We start from the raw sequence: 21071 nt of genomic DNA on the forward strand, positions 1-21071 counted from the left end.
TTGTACGAACATTATTTCTTTTTAATTAAGAAAAACTCTTCTTGACCTTCTCTGTTATAAGTATAAGAACAATTCGACGCGCTAAGAAAAAGCACTCTGCTTAATCGGGTCTCGTCGTGGCTGTTTTATAAGATTTGAGCCCTCAGTGACAATGACTAAACACTTTGGAGGCGTTGTAGATAAAAACGAGCGGTTATTAAAACTTTTTTTTTTCATTTTAAAAAAATAGATACAATACGTATGATGCATGTTAAAAAATTGAAATATCTTACTTTAGGCGACATTGGTACTTCTTGACCTTTTCGTTTAATAAAAGCTTAAGAGTAAATTATTTGGAAATAGACAATAAAGCCGATGATTTGCTTACCGGATACAATTGGTAAGTCTCTTACTATAGTATGATACATCCAAATTAACCAAACAGGACCTTTGTATACTGAGGGTAAAAAAATGTGGGATTATCTATATGTTTACTTTTATTCATATTTAGCTCAGTAGGGTGGGTGTAATTATATCAATCATACTTTAGTCTGGTTTATTTTTTGACTAATTAACTGTTACAATAAATTTATTGTTACAATAAAATTAAACTGTTTTTTTTTCTTGTTTGACAGACGATAGGAAGAACAAGTATTCTTAAGGAAAATATGATGCACTGTTTGCTGTGGAATGGATAATCAAAATTATCAAACAGTTAAACTGAGCATAAATTAGAGAAACGTTGTGAAATGTAGCTAAAATATATAACTGGTTCATTTTATAATAAATTAAAATATATATAGTATACAGGCATTTAATACATGTACGTCATCATCGTAAGTCATGTGTAATGTATTCATAACATACAGTCAATTCATAATTTCAAAATCACATATATTTAAATTCTGTTAATGATATTTTGAACATTTTCAGTTATTTAATTCAATATGGTCGACTCGACGATTAATGAATTAAATGAACTATAAGAAGCGTACTTTTATACCCTTTAAGAAATAAATTTTTATAACTACAAAATAAAACCACAAAACGAAACGATGAATATTGCATATTGCGCGGAAAGCTACTCTTTGCTGTAAATGGTAATAGTTCTGCTCCGTGCTCCGAATTTGTTTCCGGTATTTCATAAAATAAATATTGCAGTGCTCATTATTTAATACTGTAAAGATTTATATTATATCTTAAGAGGACATACTAAACAAACGATGGCAGGAAAAAAAATAACAATCAAAGAAAATGCTGACCAGAAGAAATAAGATATGAATTAGGCATAAGTCGAATGTGAGCTCTATCGTTAAATATTAGTAAGGAAAAAAGACAACATGACACTACCCAATAAGCACAATCAGTTACAAAAAAAAATGAAAAGAAAAGAAATTGATTAAACTTAATTATAATTATGATAACAAAAGCACAAACATAATCATCCTAATTATAAAACTGTGAATATTGTTATATATTTGAAATTTATTCAATATTGTTTGATTGCAGGGAATTTTTACAACCTGTTATGTGGCTTACTTTATCAAACAATGGTAAAACGCTGAATTAATTTCCCTCCGCATTGAATTCAACATACAAAGAGTGCCTTTCTGATATTTAAGTGGAGCTAGTGAATTTCTTGGGGCCAAAGAGTTCAAAATCATCATAGTTTTTTTTCAACGTACTGAAAGATAGATGTTGTAAGTTTGTTATCAGTCACGAACAAGTCACGGCTTTATAGATGTTATTAATGGAATATTTGAAATGCTCCCGAAGCATCAATCAGCAGTGATGCATTGCTCTTTGCTGTCGTCTGCTATACAAATAGTCCGCACATGCATGCAAACATTTCCAGAAGACACTTGAAGCAGTTAGATTGCTGTGTGAAACCATTAGAACCACGTCACGACAAAACCAACAAAGTGCGTTTGTGACCAGCATGGATCCAGACCAGCCTGCGCATCCGCACAGTCTAATCAGGATCCATGCTGTTCGCTATCTGTTTCTGTACTTGTAATATGGTTGGTAAGAGAACAGCATGGATCCTGATTAGACTGCGCGGATTCGCAGACTGGTATGGATCCATGCTGGTCGCAAACGCACTATGTTGGTTTTGTCATGACGCGGCCCATTTTAGTTTAAGATCTTATTACATTAATCTATTGAAATATATTAAACAATAACTTCAAATGTTTTAACAATTGCTCCAAATGAGCAGAATGTCTCAAATTTACATAAAATCATGTAGTTACATGAAAATGAATATCTAAAAACGAAATGACTGCAATGTTATGGTTTTTTTAATGATAATTTTATTCCCCTCGTCATAGATATATGGGGATCGAGAGCATCCCCCTCCATCCCTTACAAAGATTTCATTTATCATATATATATATTATATAAATCTTCAGTTATGTGTTGACTTATTAATTAACAATTATTGCCATTGAGCAATTTTTGACAAAAAAAAGATTGAGATTCTGCCAAATTTGACATAAAGTTTAAAGAAGCATACAATACGAATTAACAGATATATCAATATTTTGTTATAATGTAAATAGTTAATCTAAAGCACATAATAACTAATTACACTCATGTTAAAAAGGTAACAAAGACTAGTACCTTCATCTACGTTAATCCGCCAAAGGAAGGAATGTAGAATAGAGTTTGCAAAGTAAATGAAAATGAAGTAATTTAAGTTCATTTATATCTGTTTAAAAGAGGGAATGCGTAACCTTAAGGGATTTAAAACTAAAGTTCATATGGATTTAGTTCATACATCTATACTTAAACGATTAGGAACGACGAATGTTAAATGTCACACGTTCATTCAACTGTTGTTTTTTTTGTCATTTAGATGTACATCTTCGTTCATGCGAAAACTAAAATTCGACACGAGAAAAGGTTCGTGAGCTCTTAATTTAGTTCACTGCTATTTGTCTGTGGAAACTTAGTAATGTAATGTCAGTAATACAACTCGATTTTTCTTTTATCTATTTTAGTTTTAAATCGTGTCAGCAGCCTAATGTCATTTACTATGTAAGTTGAATTATGATATAATAGTATGTCGGCATTTGGAAATCTTCATCAAATATATGACAAAATTAACCTGAACAGTAATAGACTTGTAAATGGACATTTCTTGGAATTGTTGTGTGTTACTACATGAAAGTCCATCAACCATCAAAATCTAACAGTCTACAATATTTCCTTCACTGGACGCATTAAACGACACCTAAGTCTCTAATATTCATTTTTTAAAGAAGCCCCGCCTTAAATTTTACAAGCATTTTATTACTTCAATACTCTATAATCCGCTAAGCCTTGCTAAGGTCAAATCAGGCTATGGTCATAATTATATATCATTATTAGATTATACAAAATGTATATACATATAGTACTTTTTAATTGTTAAAAAGCATATACATTGAACAAGATGCAGTGATTATAACGCAAATTGCGTTGGTTGAACTCGGACTAACTTCTGATAAAACAAATGATGAGTGGAAGTTGATGGGGTGTTCCAAATTGTGACCAGAGTATGTCTTCTTAAATAGATTTATAGTGGCATGCAATAACTGTGTTCAACGGATTTATAAGAATGCATAAAAGGGAATAATTATATTGCATAAAAGGTAACTTGTTATCATGTTAACAAATTTGAAAGGAGATATATGGTCATCCTTTCTACAAACGTGTTTATTCATTTTTCTTTTTTTATTCAAATGATAACCTGACTTTGGCTTTTTTTGTTGCTGTTTTTTGTTGTTTTTTTGTTGATGTGTTTTGTTGTTGTTGTTTTTGTTGTTGTTCTTTTGTTGTTCATGATGATGAGAATAAATTGGATCAATACTTAATTTAAATGACTTTTAATAAGAAGAATGATAATATTTTGTACATTTTATTTTATCCTATTTATTTTTTATTTATGCAGAGCATATCTGCGCTAAAACCATGACCTATATTCACCACTGCACCTCCCAACCAACCAACCAACCAACTAACAAAAGACCTGCCGGACCTATACAAAAATACTTACTTTGGTTACTATTGAAACATAGTGCAAAATGATGTTCAGATGATTGCCATAGTAAACAATAAAGTGAAATAATTCAAAACAGTAAAAGTATTCAAGGACTGTGATATAAACATGTTTCTGGAAATATCTTTTAATGTAATACTCATATGATATAGCATAATACAATTTCAAAAACAATGACTATACAAACACATGTAATATGTCCAGCATTTTAATTCTCATCGTTAGCCGCAACATAAAGTTCAAGGTTGTTACGGCGATGAACCTCTTGCACCTAAGATACAATCCCTAATCGCAATTTGTTTGTAAAAAGGTATATATCAATGAACCTTGATCTTATGAAATAGAGTGAAATAGAATATCTTAAGAAAGCCCCCAAAAACTTCAAAATTGAACATGTTACAGGCTCGGTGGAATTGAGCCGGTTCATGAACGGTAATTGCAAGTTACTGTCCACGCAACTTAATTAGCACCGGTTTAAAATTTAGTGAGAATGGTAGCTTCTTCTGTGAATTCTTGCAATATACCGGTTCATTGATTAGAGCATGTTCGCAAATGTTTATGAGAAACTAGCTCAGATTTTATTTAATTAAAGTCTTTATTTTGCTAAAGTATGTAAAACACTTGCTCAACTTTTAATTAGAAAGTTATTTCAATATTAAACTGCTATAACTAATTGGACTTCTATGAAATGAAATGCTTTAGACCTTTCCGTTGGAATATACACGTTATTTTCTATGGACAGTATTAAAAGATTCAAAGGCTTACTTACGTATAGAAAAGTATCAAAGAGAAAAACAGTTTGGAAGCACATTTTTCTTTATTATAGTCATAATAATAGCTATTGATACAAGGCAGAACTATTATCATGGCATCATCTTGCAACGTGTGTCGTTATGTCGCTTTGGGGCGTGTGTTGATTTAAAATGAATACAACAAAAACGTTTAATGGCAGTTACCTAAAATCTCACTAACGCTGTTTCTTGCTGAAACAATTTCGTAATTGTTACGATAAACAATAAAACAATGACTAATCTTTTGGTAATAAGGACAGAGATGATACTTCTATACTATAAAATATTTGTTTTGTAAAATAATTTACTAAAATTGTTGTTTGTTTGTTTTTTTTTTGTTTTTTTTGTAAATACTTATTTAATCTTAAACTTAGGCACATTGAGATCTTTTCCTCTCAAGTCGGGGATAAATCGCTCATCGATTACTTTCCATTTAGTAAAGTATAGTTTGAAGCAGCGTTAAAACATAGAAATTTTGCTCTTGATTTTTACAATATATTAAATTTGTACAAAGGTTGCTTTTTCCTATGTTCGGTAATTTCTGCGTTAATACCGTATACTACGAGAAACTGACCACTTTTCTTTGGTGTGAGAATTTCTCCTTCCCATGTATAGTCGTCTACCTTTTCTAGTAAAAGATCTTCCACAAACACCTCCCCGAGGAATGGGGATGCAATCCTAAATTTCACTGGAGAATTTGGTTCAAGGTCACGATACGTAGGTTCAAGGACGCACACTTGGAATGTCTGGGCAGCAGTGTATGAGAATGGAAAGTTTTTGACCATATTGTTCATATCTGTACATTTAAGTATGTATTTAACCAGGCCTGGAACTCGGGGTGTTGTGTCTCCTTCCCTCTTCCCGGCTAGTTTTAATATGTAGACTCCTGGGGATGGTGGACGTACAAGTATTTTGTAATGATCCTCAGAATCACGGAATGTTGCAACGTATGCATCCATATTCACCTTATCAGAGGTATCTAACGTTGCCGTGATTTGCATGATTGGAACAATCGTCGTTTTAACTATGATGTGCAGTTCTTTTCTAAAAACTATTATTGGTTCACGATGTGAGAATTCAACTCCCCAATCTTTGGTTACGGCTTCTACTTTAACGGTTTTGTTATACTCTTCCAAAGTGACTGGCCTTTTTAGTAGCTGCCACATCTCACTAGACATTGGGTCATTGCGCAGATACGGAAAGTGATCGTTGATAAAGTTTTCTGGGTCCGTCATGAACCAGAACTCTTCGTACCGTCTGTGATATATCCCCTCGTCGTCTTCAAAGCCAGCACCCCAGGCACAATCCACAAAACGCCAATCATGGCCGACATATACGGCATTCCAAGCATGCTCTGGTTCATCGATCTGAGTAAAAGGTTCTTCAGGATCGTATCTTGAATCTTTTACGTAACCCTTTAACTTCTTCACAGGAATTGATGAGGACCTGAAAGTATAGTAAATACATCTGAAGTTCACGTCGATAGAATAACGATGTCATATAGATATAACCTTCTTATTTTCTTGTTATTTCTTATTAGCTTTACAATGATTTTTTTCCGTGGACTTTACAATGATTTTAGGGTACGGGGTACAGGGTTAAAACAAAACTACAAAAAAGTCTGTAAGATCAACAGACATTACGTTTGCTTTGGAAATTTTTATAGAAATCGAAAATGAATACGCAATAAAAATGAATAGTTAAAACGGACATTGTGTAAAAGTATTAAGTTCACGTGTTATTAATAAATTAAATAAAGTGAAAACAAGCTTTTATAAGATCCAAAGAAAATGATCAAATCTACGGAAAAGGAAAATAGAATGTAAAACATAATAAAAGTAATTATAATACGGTACCATCTGCATTATAATGATAAAAGATCATTCACTGTTATCTACCTTTAACCCTAGATATATGACTACAGAATCTTCTAAATAGGCTATCCCTTTTACCAATAAGGTTAATATATATTCTAGACACAGTGTGTTTTTCTCACCTGCACAGAGATGAAAACAGATTGGCATATCCCTCTGAGGTGGAGGCAACTCCGTGCCTAAGTACAGTATTGGGATCAGTAGGGCTTTCTCTTTTTGGATAATGATACGCTTTATCATATCTGAAACATTCAATATTTGCAAATATAACATTCTTGATTAGCATTGATATATGACTTTTCTTGCCTGGCCGTTAATATATGCCTTATTCTACTTGAAAGATTATAGGTATGCTTTTAATTTATGATAGTTAAAAAAAATACTTTGCTCAAATTTGATGTTTGAAAATATTGAAAACTTCTACATATCCTCTTTGTAAATATAAAATAATCGTGATTCTGCTGCATTCAAAGTACATATGTTGTGTTTTAAACACTATACACTATAAGTGTATACTACAACATGAATATATAGTGTTATTAAAAACATTGGCAGTCTTTTAAAGAAAAGACCAACTTCTCTTGGCCTTTAATAGGGCATGCAGCTTTAAATACGAAATTTGAACACTTTTTAATTGAATTAAAACATTCAGTAAGGATTTTATGGATTTCAATAAATTTCTGTGATAAGAATATTTTATTCAAAGATGAGCATAGTATATCTTTAACCTTATATTCAAACACATATGATTTTCTTAATATCTGGACGTTTTGAAAATAATTTCTTTACCGCACTTGAATGTATACCCATTCATAACTCGATATCAAGATACATTCTTTATCATCCAAATTGAAAGATACTTGGTCAAACCGGACAAATATGGTTACATTAAACAATGTTCTACTTTAATGTATAGTACATAATGTTGTAATCGGTTTAAGTCAGTTGATATATTTAAGTACTCTTTTATAATGAGTGTAATGGATTGAATTCTTCTCTGAAGTTAAGGTATTAAAACATAAATTGTTTGCATATTATCACCATCCTCAAGATCAAAATGTTTACCAATTGCACAACAGATTCCCGGATATTGAATGTTGGTGTCTTTAATAAACACTATATAGAGAATATACGCAACTTGATGATAAAATAAAATACAGTAATTCAAATAGCCACCTAACAATCAAAGCAAATTTCCACCCCTTAAGTGAAGTATTAATATCAGTAAGTTATTTGTTTGTCATTATATTTTTCTATCTTATCAATGTTTTGCGTCACTATGGGCATAATTGTTGTACCCTATTTTAGCTATACTACGTAACGACCTACAATTCAGTACAATGTATTATCCGTATACAATAGTATCTTGTTCGTTTACTACGTGTTTACAATAAGAAACTCTTTAAAACTTAAAATTTCTTTATTTTCTATTTATCCCTTACATGTTCTTATCGAGCTGAAAATAGACTCATCTTTAGTAACGCATATACGTCACGAAGCATGCGTTAAAATAAAAATTACATTTTTGTATTTATATTTTATGTATAATAAAACTGTGAAAGACATGCCTATCTGCGAAAATAATGTTTGAAATTGTTTGTGAATATGAATGTTTTTTATGGTTTTTTTTTAAATAAATAAGAACTATTTCCCGGTAGAACATGTATGACTTAGATAAACGATAGTTTGTCAATCATTTATCAACTTTCTTCACACATGGAATGGGTTTTGATTCTTCATCTCACTAAAGTTCGCATAGGCGTCTTTGACTTACCCATTACATTGGCCGCTTCCATAAGTAAGTGCAAGTCATATTTAAAAAAGAATATTACTCATTTTGAAAACTAAACTAGTTAAGGTATTTGTCTCAAAGTGCAGAAAAGGTGAAATAAAAATGTTTGGAGCGGGGATTGTCATATTGCACCCAAAATGGAGCTTCGATGTCTTTATTAGTCATCATGTACTTTGAACATGCATTTGCAATAAGGAAAAGAGACAATCCTGAAATGTGGACCGCATACTTATCGACATAGAGGGGCCATATGAAATCTGATTGACAGTTTTGAATACCTCTTTGATTCAGTAAATATGTTTAACTTAGCAAATGTCATTTGGAATTTTGCAACACCAGAGGTTAGTCAAAATTATCTTTCCTGTCTTGGCGCCATATTATTCTGCGGCGGTGCGCCGTAAAACCAAATAAACAATAATTCATAGCCATTGTGTTTGTTGGAACTTTATTCATTTTCTGCCAAAGCTTTTCTTTGTTTTATGCAAACTAATCTCTGATAATATCAGTCCAGTCTGTCCATTATTCCAGTGAACATTCGAAATATTCATTTCTGTTTAAGGATGTGCTAAATGGCGTAGAACTTTTCAGCCGAAAATTATCTATGAAACCTTGCCATTGTAATATTTGCCGTTGTAGTTTGCATACTTAGGGATTCTGATTTTTTTTTCTCTATAATAAACTATCTTATCTTATCTCTATTCTTTGGAACTTGCAAATCACTAATTTGATAAATACATACCCAATATTATTACAAATCCAGAAATAGAACGCTCTGACTTTCTCAATATCTGTCTTACATGGTCCAGTCAGGTAGGCACCAAGTGTTTTCACATTCCTTGCAGCATCTACTGGGGTCTGAAATCATTAATAACAATGTCACCAACTATATAATTATCGTAATTAAAATATACAATACGCGTTTTAACTAGTGACGTCTAAAATATTGAATGGTTGTGAGTTTGTACTATTTATATTGTTTTAATTTTTAATTACAAATTTTCACAAAATTGGTATGAACATTGTTTTTATTTGTTTCTTTTGATTTATTTTTATGACAAAATGTACAGTCAGGGGAGAGGATTTATAAAGAACATTATTATTATATTCATTTTTTTTATATTTATTATTATGTTCAATAAATATTAAACTATTATATATGAAGGTGTAAACGAATTATACGGTCTCTGTATTTTGCATTTTGTCAACAGTCCTACATCGATATTGTGTTTATATAAAAACCGTGTTCCATTCATCTTAATATCGTCATTCTATTTACAAAATCTAAGTGAATTAAGTGCGAATTAATCTAAACAAGCTATAAGTACATGTAAATAAAACAGTGATCGCGATGCGAGACACGCAATGCTTAAACTTATAAATAAACACTTAAGTTGTTTTGACTAAATTTACAGGAAGAGAAGGGCTAGACAAAAAGAGATCAAGGTAAAATTTTGACGTAAGCGGGAGGGAATGTGAACAATAACTTTTCATCTATGCCTTATACAAAAGGCGGTTGCGTTCGTGTTGCGTAACCTTTTGTAAACATTTTATTAAAGCACACTTTGTTGACTTATATAATATAATACTTCATGCGGATGCTGATTAGCCAACCAATCGAAATTTTACGTACTAAATGATTTTCTTTTAATATATAAGCATCACCTACCGATGTGTGTTGGGCTTGGTTCATAGAGGAATCTGCTTCCGGACCAGACCTTCGAACCGGTTCTTTAATCTAAGAGCAAACATAAAAATACGAGGTTCAAATGTGTGTACAAAATTGATGTTAGATTATTATTGAATTGATGAACATTATAATCTAAATTCCGTTTACATTCTCCAATAAAATGAATTCCAAAGTGTCACCAGTCGCTTGGTGATGTTATTTTTGTAAATTTCTGTATAAAAGGCGGTGATCAGGATTATCTAACTCTTTTTCAACGCGACGATTACTCGATTTTATATAACACAGAATGTGCCGATATATACCGAATGATAACAAATTATATGTATTTAGACAACAAACTGTTTGAATGCTTCAAAAAATTGAAGAGAAATATTATTTTTGTACGGAACCTCGTATTTCTATGTGCTCTTAATTTTTTTGTGTGTGTCATCATTTTTGTCTTTACACGTTAATTAAAGGAGCGTTTATTATAACAATTATAACATCCTGATATAAGATAAAGGGCTAAATATCAATCATTGAAGATGTGCTAAGGCAAAACAATAAATGCCTGAAGAAGATGTTCAAAAACAGTGCACAAAATATTAATTCAGTATGCCGTCCTTATCAGTTTCATAGATGAATAGATTACGTTCGGACGGACGGACGGATGAACGACCTGATTGTAATGGCATTTGGCAAAATAAATGATAAAGGTTATTTTGATTGCTTGATAGTTGAATAGATAGAAACATTTTTGATTTATATCATAATTTGTATTTTTTCTTCCTAGATTAATAAAAGTTTAAATTCTGTTGACACTGGTTTTACGGTAGCAAATTTTTATTTACCGTCAAAGGTTACAGATTACACAGCTGGGGCCGTTTTATCAAAGTTCTTTTAAATCTTGTTTTGTTTTTTCATTATCAACATCTTTGAACGCGTTTACGTATCTTTTTAAAAAAAAGATACACTTAATTGAAATTAACATCAAGTTGAACAAATTACATACGGAATTTTATAAGAAATATCTGCGGTTGATATGAGAAATATCTCCACGGGTATATTCGTTATGAGGGCGATATCTGATGAGAACACATGATAGGTTTCTGGGCGTTAATTGATATTTAAAAATTATATTCATGATGTTAAGTTCAACAAAGTGTGACGCATATTACTCTCACCTTTCTGACATGTTCGTCAACATGCATAAACATATATGGTGATGGAACCGCAACTTTTTTCTTCTCCCTAGGTGGTGCAGTTTTAGGTGTAATTTTTCTCGTTAGTTTCCCACCTCTCAGTCCGGAACAAAAGCATCCGCTAACGTTCTCCGAGTCCTCACCCTTGGGGTTACTCACATACACATCAACAGACGTGCAGCAACTCATTTCTGAAATAAATGTGGAACATATTGAACATTTTTGTTTGGTTTTGTTTGACGGCGCACGATCACAGTTTAGGTTATATGGCGCCGAAACAGGTAACCTCGGGGTTTAAAAACTTTAAGAAGCACCAGGGATAAAAACAACCCCAATTTCTTGAGCTATGAGATACATAAGTTCCAATAATTCTTACCCATTTAGTCACCTTTTACGATCACGCAGGGTTAACGGTGGCTGGCATTCTGATGTCTCAATCGGTAAATGCAACCCCTCAGTCACATGGGGTGACATATATGGAATCTTGGCTCCGGTTATGCTGATTTAAACATCGAAAGCATTCGCAATAATATTAGATTCATCTGGTTAGCATATTTAACACTAGATTTTGAATCAAGTCTTCAATAATGATGATCAATATCTAATTTGAAAAAAAAAATGTTTAAAACCTTGTAGACACAGACAACAGTGTAAATAAAGAAAGATAAAAGTTTCTTCATGCATTTATTTATAAAATGAAAGAAATGATAATAAAATATTGACAATAAACGTTATTAGTTTATTTGAAATCTATTAAAACAAACAGAAACTATCCAACCATTTAATAGATTTGTGTTATCCACCGTCGGAGACATAATTGTAGTTAGTCATGTGTTGGACCGTTCATCCGTATGTCCTGACGTATATAAGCAATTTCGTTTTAGAACATCTTCGAATAAAATATAATTTTGTCCTTGGGCAGCCATTGTCTCGCCATGGTGCGCTCGTGTTTGATATATCGAACAAGTAATGTTTTAACTGATAGACTTTCTTCATGAAAGTTCTGGTTGGTTTTGTTAACATTTCTTTTAAAGCTATCTATTTGTACAATTATTATAGACTTTAAAAAAAGCTTTTATTCTTTAAAAAAAGCCTTACCTCAATCGTTGTTATGTATAATGTCAAACAATCCTGCACGGCTTCATACGCATTGACTTCCAAACATTGTCACAAATCTCATTTTTTTGATGAAATAAAATAAAGAATAACTGAGATTATAGATATATGTTAACAATTATAGAAGTTTGCAAACATGGCGTATCGAAGACCAAAAATGAAATACAATATATTAACAATAGAAAGTTATCCATCGGAACAGTGGCTTTCTAAATTGAAAACATAACAGAACAAAAAGGTATTTTTACTCGAGTTAACTATAGAAAGAGAAAATATAGTTTTTAATAGCTTTGAAACAGTCAACATGTTTAAAACAAAAGAAAACGTAGCACCAATTGTCTTCGCTTTTCGAAAATATTTATTTGATACCACTGGCAGACAGTTTGATAAAAAAAATGAAAATAACAAATTTTGTAGTCTGTGTGTAAACATATTTTCAAATAAGCATGTTGAACAATTATTTGTGATATGGCTCTAGTACAAACTATTTTATATTTGATGCAATTGGGTGGAATTTATGGCTATTTTGTTACAATAATGGAATGATTATAATGAGTGAAAATACGTTTTACTATTTTAGATTCTTCAAAGGGAGATAACGCAGTATCCTATAGAAGATTACGGAAAGGTAAGAAAAACACCCGAGTGTCACGTAGAGTTATTTCCTGTAATTACACATGATAAGCGTTCCATCATATGTACATGTACATAATTGTGTATAAATAGTGTCTTTATTCGTTACACTTTTCATTCATAAATCATCATGACGAGTATTTTTTTTATAAAGCTTTTGTTTTGTTTATTGCAAATATGTTTTATTCTATGATGGGACTTTTCAATCTTCTTGTTCGTGTTGCCATTTTTATAAGGCAATAATATTGAGTATTAATATCATAATATAGGTAAAGTATAAGCGTTTCTGTGGTATGTTCAAAATAACTCAATATGATACACGCGTGTACGTTATTCAGTCTGAAACCCGAAAAGTATTATTATTATTATTATTATTATATTACGGCATGAACACATCGGTCCTGTTTCATCTGAAGAAAAATACATCCAGATGTTTGAAGAAAAATACAAACAAATGTATATTGCATTTATGTTACGTTCTCGTTAACTCTCATGCAAGCGTTAACATTCCATGTACATACTAGTCTACACGTATACATAACATAACATAACATAAATTTTATTTAACATAAAATTGTAAACATACAATTTATAGTCAAATCATATTCTGTATATAGTCAAAAGTGTTACAAGTTACAATTAGCCGTATGAACAAATGTTATGATATATATAACAGAGTTTGCATAAGAAATAATTATAAATGTAAGAAACAAATGTACTTTAACAAAGAAGAAAAAAATATTTGTTAACGTTGCCGAGAAGTATTGTTGACAAATATAAACAAAGGTTACGGCATAATTGCATAAAAAATACTTATACACAGTAGAACGAGATTTGTTCACGTGCTGATATACGTATACATGTACATTCATTCACGTGCTTGCTATCGCGTGCGGACGTAATATCTATCGCATGCGCACGTAATATCTATCGCGTGAGAACGTAATATCTATCGCGTGGACTTATAATAGATCTCACGTGCGCATGTAGTTACTAAAACATAAACTAAGCCCATATTGCCGACGTAAACATTACATCAGAGGCAGAATATGTTCGATCAGCAAAATTTGTTATTTGTTTTTCCATTTTTCTACATTTTGTCTGTACTACAACAAGAATACTTTGTGACATCCCAATGATATGTCGCCTGCTTTTTCGGTTAAAGTCCGTCTAAAATCAGTTTGACTTCCTGTAATATCTACAGGGAAGAACTAAATATAAAATATTGAAAATAAGAATCCCAAAAGAAATGCCAACACGGCACAATTGAAAATGTTACAGGCTTGGATTGCTTGAGCCTGACGGTAATGTTAAGTGCAAACTATCGTCCACGCCCCCCTAGCACCGGCTTAAGAAGAAATCAACATTTAACATGAACTGGTAGAATTTGAATTTTGAAAAATCCGCAGATGTGTTCATTTTGGCGGTTATCATGGAACTTTCAATGAGACACGGAAGTGTCATTCCATAAAAAAACAGCAAATGGTCCCCAAGTAAAAAAATGCGCGTGCGTCTGAAAAAGACGAATTTTCATTGATCATCTAAAAATTACAATATGAAATTTGGGAATATTTGACAGCTGTCATTGATAAGTAGGTTTCAAAATGCCATGCCCGGGAGTCACTGGCTTTCTGTAGACTAAGGTTTAGGAAAAAACATCTTTTTGTGGATAAATACTATGCCTCTATATTTGTCATATAGCATTTCCTAGTTGAATTCTTATAAAATTTTAATAAATCATTTTAATAATGAATGCCTTCACCTTGTAGGTCTTACAGTATCATTACGAAAGTTAAAAAGATAAAACATTTTTCAGACAAGTTTCTTGATTGGGGTCTCTTCCCTATTTAAAATATTAGTTTTGATTACTCAACCAAATGCATATTCGGAGGAGTATATTGCACCGCCTTTGCAATGCTCTTGTTCAGTTTAAATGTTATCTTTTGTCTGTCACAGAAAGCCGGGACGTAGGATGCATAACACGTCAACCACTGCCGTCCATGAGGCCTTAAAATATGTTTAGGTTTTGTGCGACCTTTTGTAATTCATCTTTTGACTTTTTGATAGGCAATGTCATCGGTAATTATTATTTTGGTTCTTATTTATAACTCCATATATATCTAAATGAAATGTTGCAATTGTGGTTCCTGATGAATAAAACGCAATTACTTACGTCTTTTTTCTAATATCTTTACTAAAACGTTACACATCAATCTCACTAAGTCCATTTCTACTTACTTCTTTTATGCATAGCGTTATATAGGAGTTGATTTTAATAATCTGTAGAATGGTTTAATCAAAAGAATGTTTTGTTTTTTTTTCAACATGACAAAAGTCATACTCGAGAGCCTGCTGGTCCCCATGTGCTTGAATGGTAATGGTAGCTAACATCAAATCACTTGTCTCACACCGCGGTAGATCCGAAGCACTCCAGTGACTTTAGATTCTTGCATGTGAGCAAGTTGCCCATGTAACTGGTCGGTGGTTCGACTTACATGTAATCAGTAACCGACTTGTGCCTGAAATAATTCAATGGGGGTAGGGATGAGGTGTCCCTCCCCCATTAATTTTGGAACGTTGCTATATGTGACTTAAACATACAAAAAAAAGAAACTACACACACACACACTTTGAAGTAAACTCGGATCTGTTATGTTGTATTTTTTTCCATATCACTTATTCCTCGTTTTAATTATTTGTGCAAGGACCTCATATGAATATGCATGTAAGCTGAGTCACTAACTTCCATATGGTATCGCACTTACCACCGCACCGTATTAATTGTTGATGATAGAGAACGATACTATCTTATGAATCCCTAAAAGTAATTGAGTATTGCCATTCAATAAATTAGTAATTGATTTTAAAGAATGTTTGTGCGTTTGTCATCTTCCAGTGAGTATGTATATCAATTTTAGGCATTGCTTAGTTTTTTGCAACTTTTTTCTGTACTTCTATAAGAGAAAAGAGAAATACGGGATAGAATGTGTACAAAAGGCTAATAGTGTCAAATGAAATAAAAAAAAAATACAAAGGCGTTATAACGCGAATAAAGGCGTTATTACGCGAATCAAAAGGCGTAAGAACGCGAATAAAGGCGTTATAACGCGAATCAAAAGGCGTAATTACGCAAATCAAAAGGCGTAATAACGCGAAAAAAGGCGTAGCAACGCAAATAAAGGCGTAGCAACGCGAATAAAGGCGTAGTAACGCGAATCAAAAGGCGTAATAACGCGAATCAAAAGGCGTAATAACGCGAATAAAGGCGTAATAACGCGAATCAAAAGGCGTAATAACGCGAATAAAAGCGTTATAACGCGAAATGAAAGGCGTAATAACGCAAATCAAAAGGCGTAGTAACGCGAATAAAGGCGTTGTAACGCGAACCAAAAGGCGTACTAACGCCAATTAAAACGAATTATAATGCCAATTTAATACCATATTTATACTAATCAAATGGCCTGGTAACGTAAGAAAGCAAGACCAATATTGATCTGAATTTATTCCTCAAGATATAAACTCGTATAGAATAATATAATATATATTTACAATAACTAACATTCCATTTGCGCAGTAATAATGCAAACTATTTGTCATAAACTAATGAAGACTCTTTAATATTTGCCAATTTAAGGTGTCTGGGTGCCTTATAGGTCCATTGGACTGGACGTAAATACAGTTAATCTGAATTCACATGTATCATATATTGCTTTTACACATGTCACTATAGTAAATGAATTTCTTTTCTTTTCTTATCTTATCTTATCTTATCTTATATGTGCGTCATATGTTCAATTATCTTCGGATATATCCTATTTGATTACCTTATAACATCTAGTATCTTCTAATTATGTGAATGCCATTCCTAATTAAGCTATAGGTAATATGCTATAGGTAACAAGATTTGGGAAAACGTAAGGTATAAGTTAGTCACATTAGGGTGATTATTGATAAGTATGTTTAAATGGGGGATAGTGTTTCAGTTAAGTCACAATTATAGGAGACATTCCCTTCTTTGTCTATGTAGAAAAGTATCTATAGTTGGGTGAAAGTTAACCTTTAATCTGACGAAAGCATTTCCTAATAAAAGATTTAAAAAATCAGACTGTGGCCTTAGGACGTATCCGTACAGAATTGAAAATAAAACGTACGTCTTGATCGATTTATTTAGATCAAATTGTTCTTCCTATCTTACATTACTAGGCCACGGTTTGGAATTTATATGGTATTAAATTAGCGTTATAACGCCTTTTGTTTTGCGTTATTATGCCTTTTGGTTCGCGTTATTACGCCTTTTGATTCGCGTTATAACGCCTTTATTCACGTTATTACGCCTTTTGATTCGCGTTATAACGCCTTTATTCGCGTAATTACGCCTTTTGATTCGCGTTATAACGCCTTTATTCGCGTTAGTACGCCTTTTGATTCGCGTTATAACGCTTTTATTCGCGTAATTACGCCTTTTGTTTCGCGTTATAACGCGAATAAAGGCGTTACTACGCCTTTTGTTTCGCGTTATAACGCCTTAATTCGCGTTATTACGCCTTTTGATTCGCGTTATAACGCGAATAAAGGCGTTATTACGCCTTTTGTTTCGCGTTATAACGCGAATAAAGGCGTTACTACGCCTTTTGTTTCGCGTTATAACGCCTTTATTCGCGTTATTACGCCTTTTGATTCGCGTTATAACGCCTTTATTCGCGTTAGTACGCCTTTTGATTCGCGTAATTACGCCTTTGGATTCGCGTTATAACGCGAAACAATAGGCGTAATTACGCGAATCAAAAGGCGTACTAACGCGAATAAATGCGTTATAACGCGAATCAAAAGGCGTAATAACGCGAACCAAAAGGCGTAATAACGCAAAACAAAAGGCGTTATAACGCTAATTTAATACCATATAAATTCCAAACAGTGGCCTATTAATGTATGGAAGGAAGAACAATGTTGATTTAAATGAATTGATCTAGATGTACGTTTTATTATATGCCCGAAAGAATTTCGGGCATATTATGTTATACCCCCTGGCGTCCGTACGTCCGAGCAAACATTTTGGGTTTAGGGGCTATATAACAGTAAAGAGAACAAAAGAGAACAATAGGTTCAATCCGTGATCAAAGGGTTTATGGGCTAGTAGCCCTTAAGAGAACAAAGAAAATAACAAAGAAAATAGCCCCTAAACCCAAAATGTTGAAACGTGCGTCCGTCCGTCTGTATGTCTGTCCGTCCGTCCGTAAGCAATTTGGTTTCGGGAGCATAACTTAAGTTCCATTTGGCCCACAATATTCAAACTTCATAGGAGGATTGTTATTTGAAGGAGGTAATACTTTATAACCTATAAGTCACCAAGTCATCTTATATTGGCAAATATTAAAGAGTCTTTATTAGTTTATGACAAATAGTTTGCATAATTACTGTGCAAATGGAATGAAAGTTATTGTAAATGTATATTGTATTATTGTATACGAGTTTATATCTTGAGCAATAAATTCAGATCAATATTGGTCTTCCTTTCTCGCGAATTTGATTAGTATAAATATGGTATTAAATTGGCATTATAATGTGTTTTAATTTGCGTTATTACGCCTTTTGGTTCGTGTTACTACGCCTTTATTCGCGTTACTACGCCTTTTGATTTGCGTTATTACGCCTTTATTCGCGTTATTACGCCTTTTTATTCGCGTTATAACGCCTTTATTCGCGTTACAACGCCTTTTGATTCGCGTTATAACGCGAATAAAGGCGTTACTACGCCTTTTGATTCGCGTTATAACGCCTTTATTCGCGTTATTACGCCTTTTGATTTGCGTTATAACGCCTTTATTCGCGTTGCTACGCCTTTATTCGCGTTATTACGCCTTTTGATTCGCGTTGCTACGCCTTTATTCGCGTTCTTACGCCTTTTGATTCGCGTAATAATGCCTTTATTCGCGTTATAACGCCTTTGCATTTTTATTTTTTATTTCATTTGACACTATTAGGCTTTCGTAGATGTGTGTATCGACATTTGGCGTGCGTTTCTTTCTTTTCTTGATAGCTCATCTGTTACTGTTTTAACTTTGTCTGAAGATAAAACACTGCCTATTTTATTCTAAATTTAAATATTTAGCTTTATATGTAGAATATTGAACTTAATAGGCTTGTTCCCGTGGGTACCGAGGTACTATTTTTTCTTTATACATGTACATAGTTGTAAAAATTAAAAGAACTAAGTTATACCTTTATTAAAACTTAATTGACTAGAAAATAATTGCCTCTTCACTTTTAAGTACACAAAGCTATCAAAGTTTAATTGTCAATAATTTATGACAAGAACACCTTGGTATGTGTGTTCCATGTTTAAAGGAGCTTTTCACCGCTTCGTATGCAAATTAAAACTTTTTGGATTACCACAGTGTTTGCAGAGACTTCCTGTGCCCATAAGTAATTCCTTATCTTACATGAAAAGTAAAAGAAAATGATAAGTAGCACCGATGTAAAACTATTATGAAAGATTAGATTTTGGCTTATAACAAATTACTTTTATATAGACAAATGATGCAAACAAAGTTAAATGAATATTCCAATGCATCACCATACTCAAAAAAAATTATACTTATTTCTTTAGTAAAAGCAAATTGATTAATTAATTAATAAATTAATTAACTAATTTATCTATTTATTGTAATTATATTATATTTTTCGTTAATTGATTTATTAATATTATTTATTTATTTCTCTACTTTATTTCCTTTTTTTAAATTTATTTATTTATTATTATTTTTTTCGTTTTTGGTATTCATTTTTTTATATCTTTTTTGCTAAAGGGTCACATATTTGCGATGCATTTGTCCGATTATCGGGTATCGGGTTATACCTTAAACACAAGACCGACATCTGATACCCTATCAAACGGTTAAAGAACAGAACAAATTAGTGGCGGTTGACCTACAGCTGTAACAATTGTCTTTGACAAAAATAATCTTTAAACTGACACAAATTTAACTCGTATAGTGATAAGATCATTTTTGAAATTATCAATGTCAAATCAGACATGAAAAAAGTGTTTTTATGTATTGAACCGTAGCCTTGTATAACGATAAACAATGGTTAATTTGATATAGCCAAAGTTTGACTGAATGGTCCAATTTTTACTATTTAAAGACAGATGAATGAAACGAAAAGTCTTTCCAAGTATTATAGCATGTGTGTCTTTTGTATGTCAAATTTGTTCCAATTTCTAAATATGTAGGATTAAAATGCAAGGTATATTTTTTGCTTGTTTTTCATTAAACTGTTACAATAATAAAATAAAGAATTATTTAATATTACTTTTCTATTCATTTACTTTATATACAATAAAATAATTTATGGATAATCATTTTGGATTATTAAATTTTAACTTTATAAAATTTCAAAACGTATTTAAAGCGCGTCGATATTTTCTTTCATTTTCCTTTGTTCTTTTTTACTATTATAATTATTTCTTTTATGTGTGTATGTGTGTTTTCCTGCTTTTTTTTTGTTTTTTGTTTTATTTTCTTTAATAACTTTATTTTCAGCCGGATATAACTATTTTTGCTTCTTAGGTACCATGTACATTTTCATACGTAGTGTTTCCTCTTGTTGATTTAAAAAAATGAATTTTTGACATTTTTGTTTATCAGGGTACGGTCAATTTTAGAATGGGCTGCGTCTTCTCTAAAAAGCCATTATCTGCCCCAACATTCAGTGATAGAAGTTCCACGTCCACACGTGTTCAGCATTTACGAAACAGCTCCAATAATGGTATACTACGTGTGCCAAAACTTAATCTAGGGCAAACCGAAGGTGACGTGTCAGACAGAAGTAGTGACGTATCTACAGAGCACGTGAATAATCGTAACAATAGACGTTTCATAGCTCCGCCTCCTGTCCCAGCATCTTCTCCGTCGCCAATAGAAAACACACCACGCCCAGAACCTACAAACCCTCCTACACCAGAGCGCGAGCGTCCA

At 32.3% G+C, this 21071-nt stretch overlaps 1 protein-coding gene across 3 annotated transcripts; it reads right to left on the minus strand.

Moving 5' to 3' along the window:
* Window positions 1-5293: 5293 nt before the first annotated feature.
* LOC132724461 (kyphoscoliosis peptidase-like) lies at window positions 5294-12763 on the minus strand. 3 transcript variants are annotated; one of them, XM_060709330.1, is made up of 6 exons: window positions 12445-12763; window positions 11329-11537; window positions 10145-10213; window positions 9218-9333; window positions 6809-6928; window positions 5294-6258 (listed from the first exon to the last, which is right to left on the minus strand). In XM_060709330.1, exons 2-6 carry the CDS (start codon window positions 11533-11535, stop codon window positions 5301-5303), a joined length of 1470 nt encoding a protein of 489 aa, XP_060565313.1. In that variant the 5' UTR covers window positions 11536-11537; window positions 12445-12763; the 3' UTR covers window positions 5294-5300. The 3 variants fall into 3 exon arrangements, with proteins under 3 accessions (XP_060565313.1, XP_060565312.1, XP_060565314.1); XM_060709329.1 differs by lacking the exon at window positions 12445-12763 and adding an exon at window positions 11723-11865; XM_060709331.1 differs by lacking the exons at window positions 10145-10213; window positions 12445-12763 and adding an exon at window positions 11723-11865.
* Between the last annotated feature and the right edge of the window lie 8308 nt (window positions 12764-21071).

This window comes from Ruditapes philippinarum, unplaced genomic scaffold (assembly GCF_026571515.1).
Source record: "Ruditapes philippinarum isolate M1 unplaced genomic scaffold, ASM2657151v2 ctg176_1_1_1_1, whole genome shotgun sequence".
In the NCBI taxonomy this organism is placed as follows: domain Eukaryota; kingdom Metazoa; phylum Mollusca; class Bivalvia; order Venerida; family Veneridae; genus Ruditapes; species Ruditapes philippinarum.

What these genes read in the sequence shown, in the direction of transcription:
- LOC132724461 (XM_060709329.1), bottom strand. An exon ending in ACCAAGCCCAACACACATCG is followed by an intron (nt 9,334 to 10,144) that starts GTAGGTGATGCT and finishes TAATGATTTCAG; the next exon opens with ACCCCAGTAGATGCTGCAAG. An exon ending in TGGATTTGTAATAATATTGG is followed by an intron (nt 6,929 to 9,217) that starts GTATGTATTTAT and finishes TGAATGTTTCAG; the next exon opens with ATATGATAAAGCGTATCATT.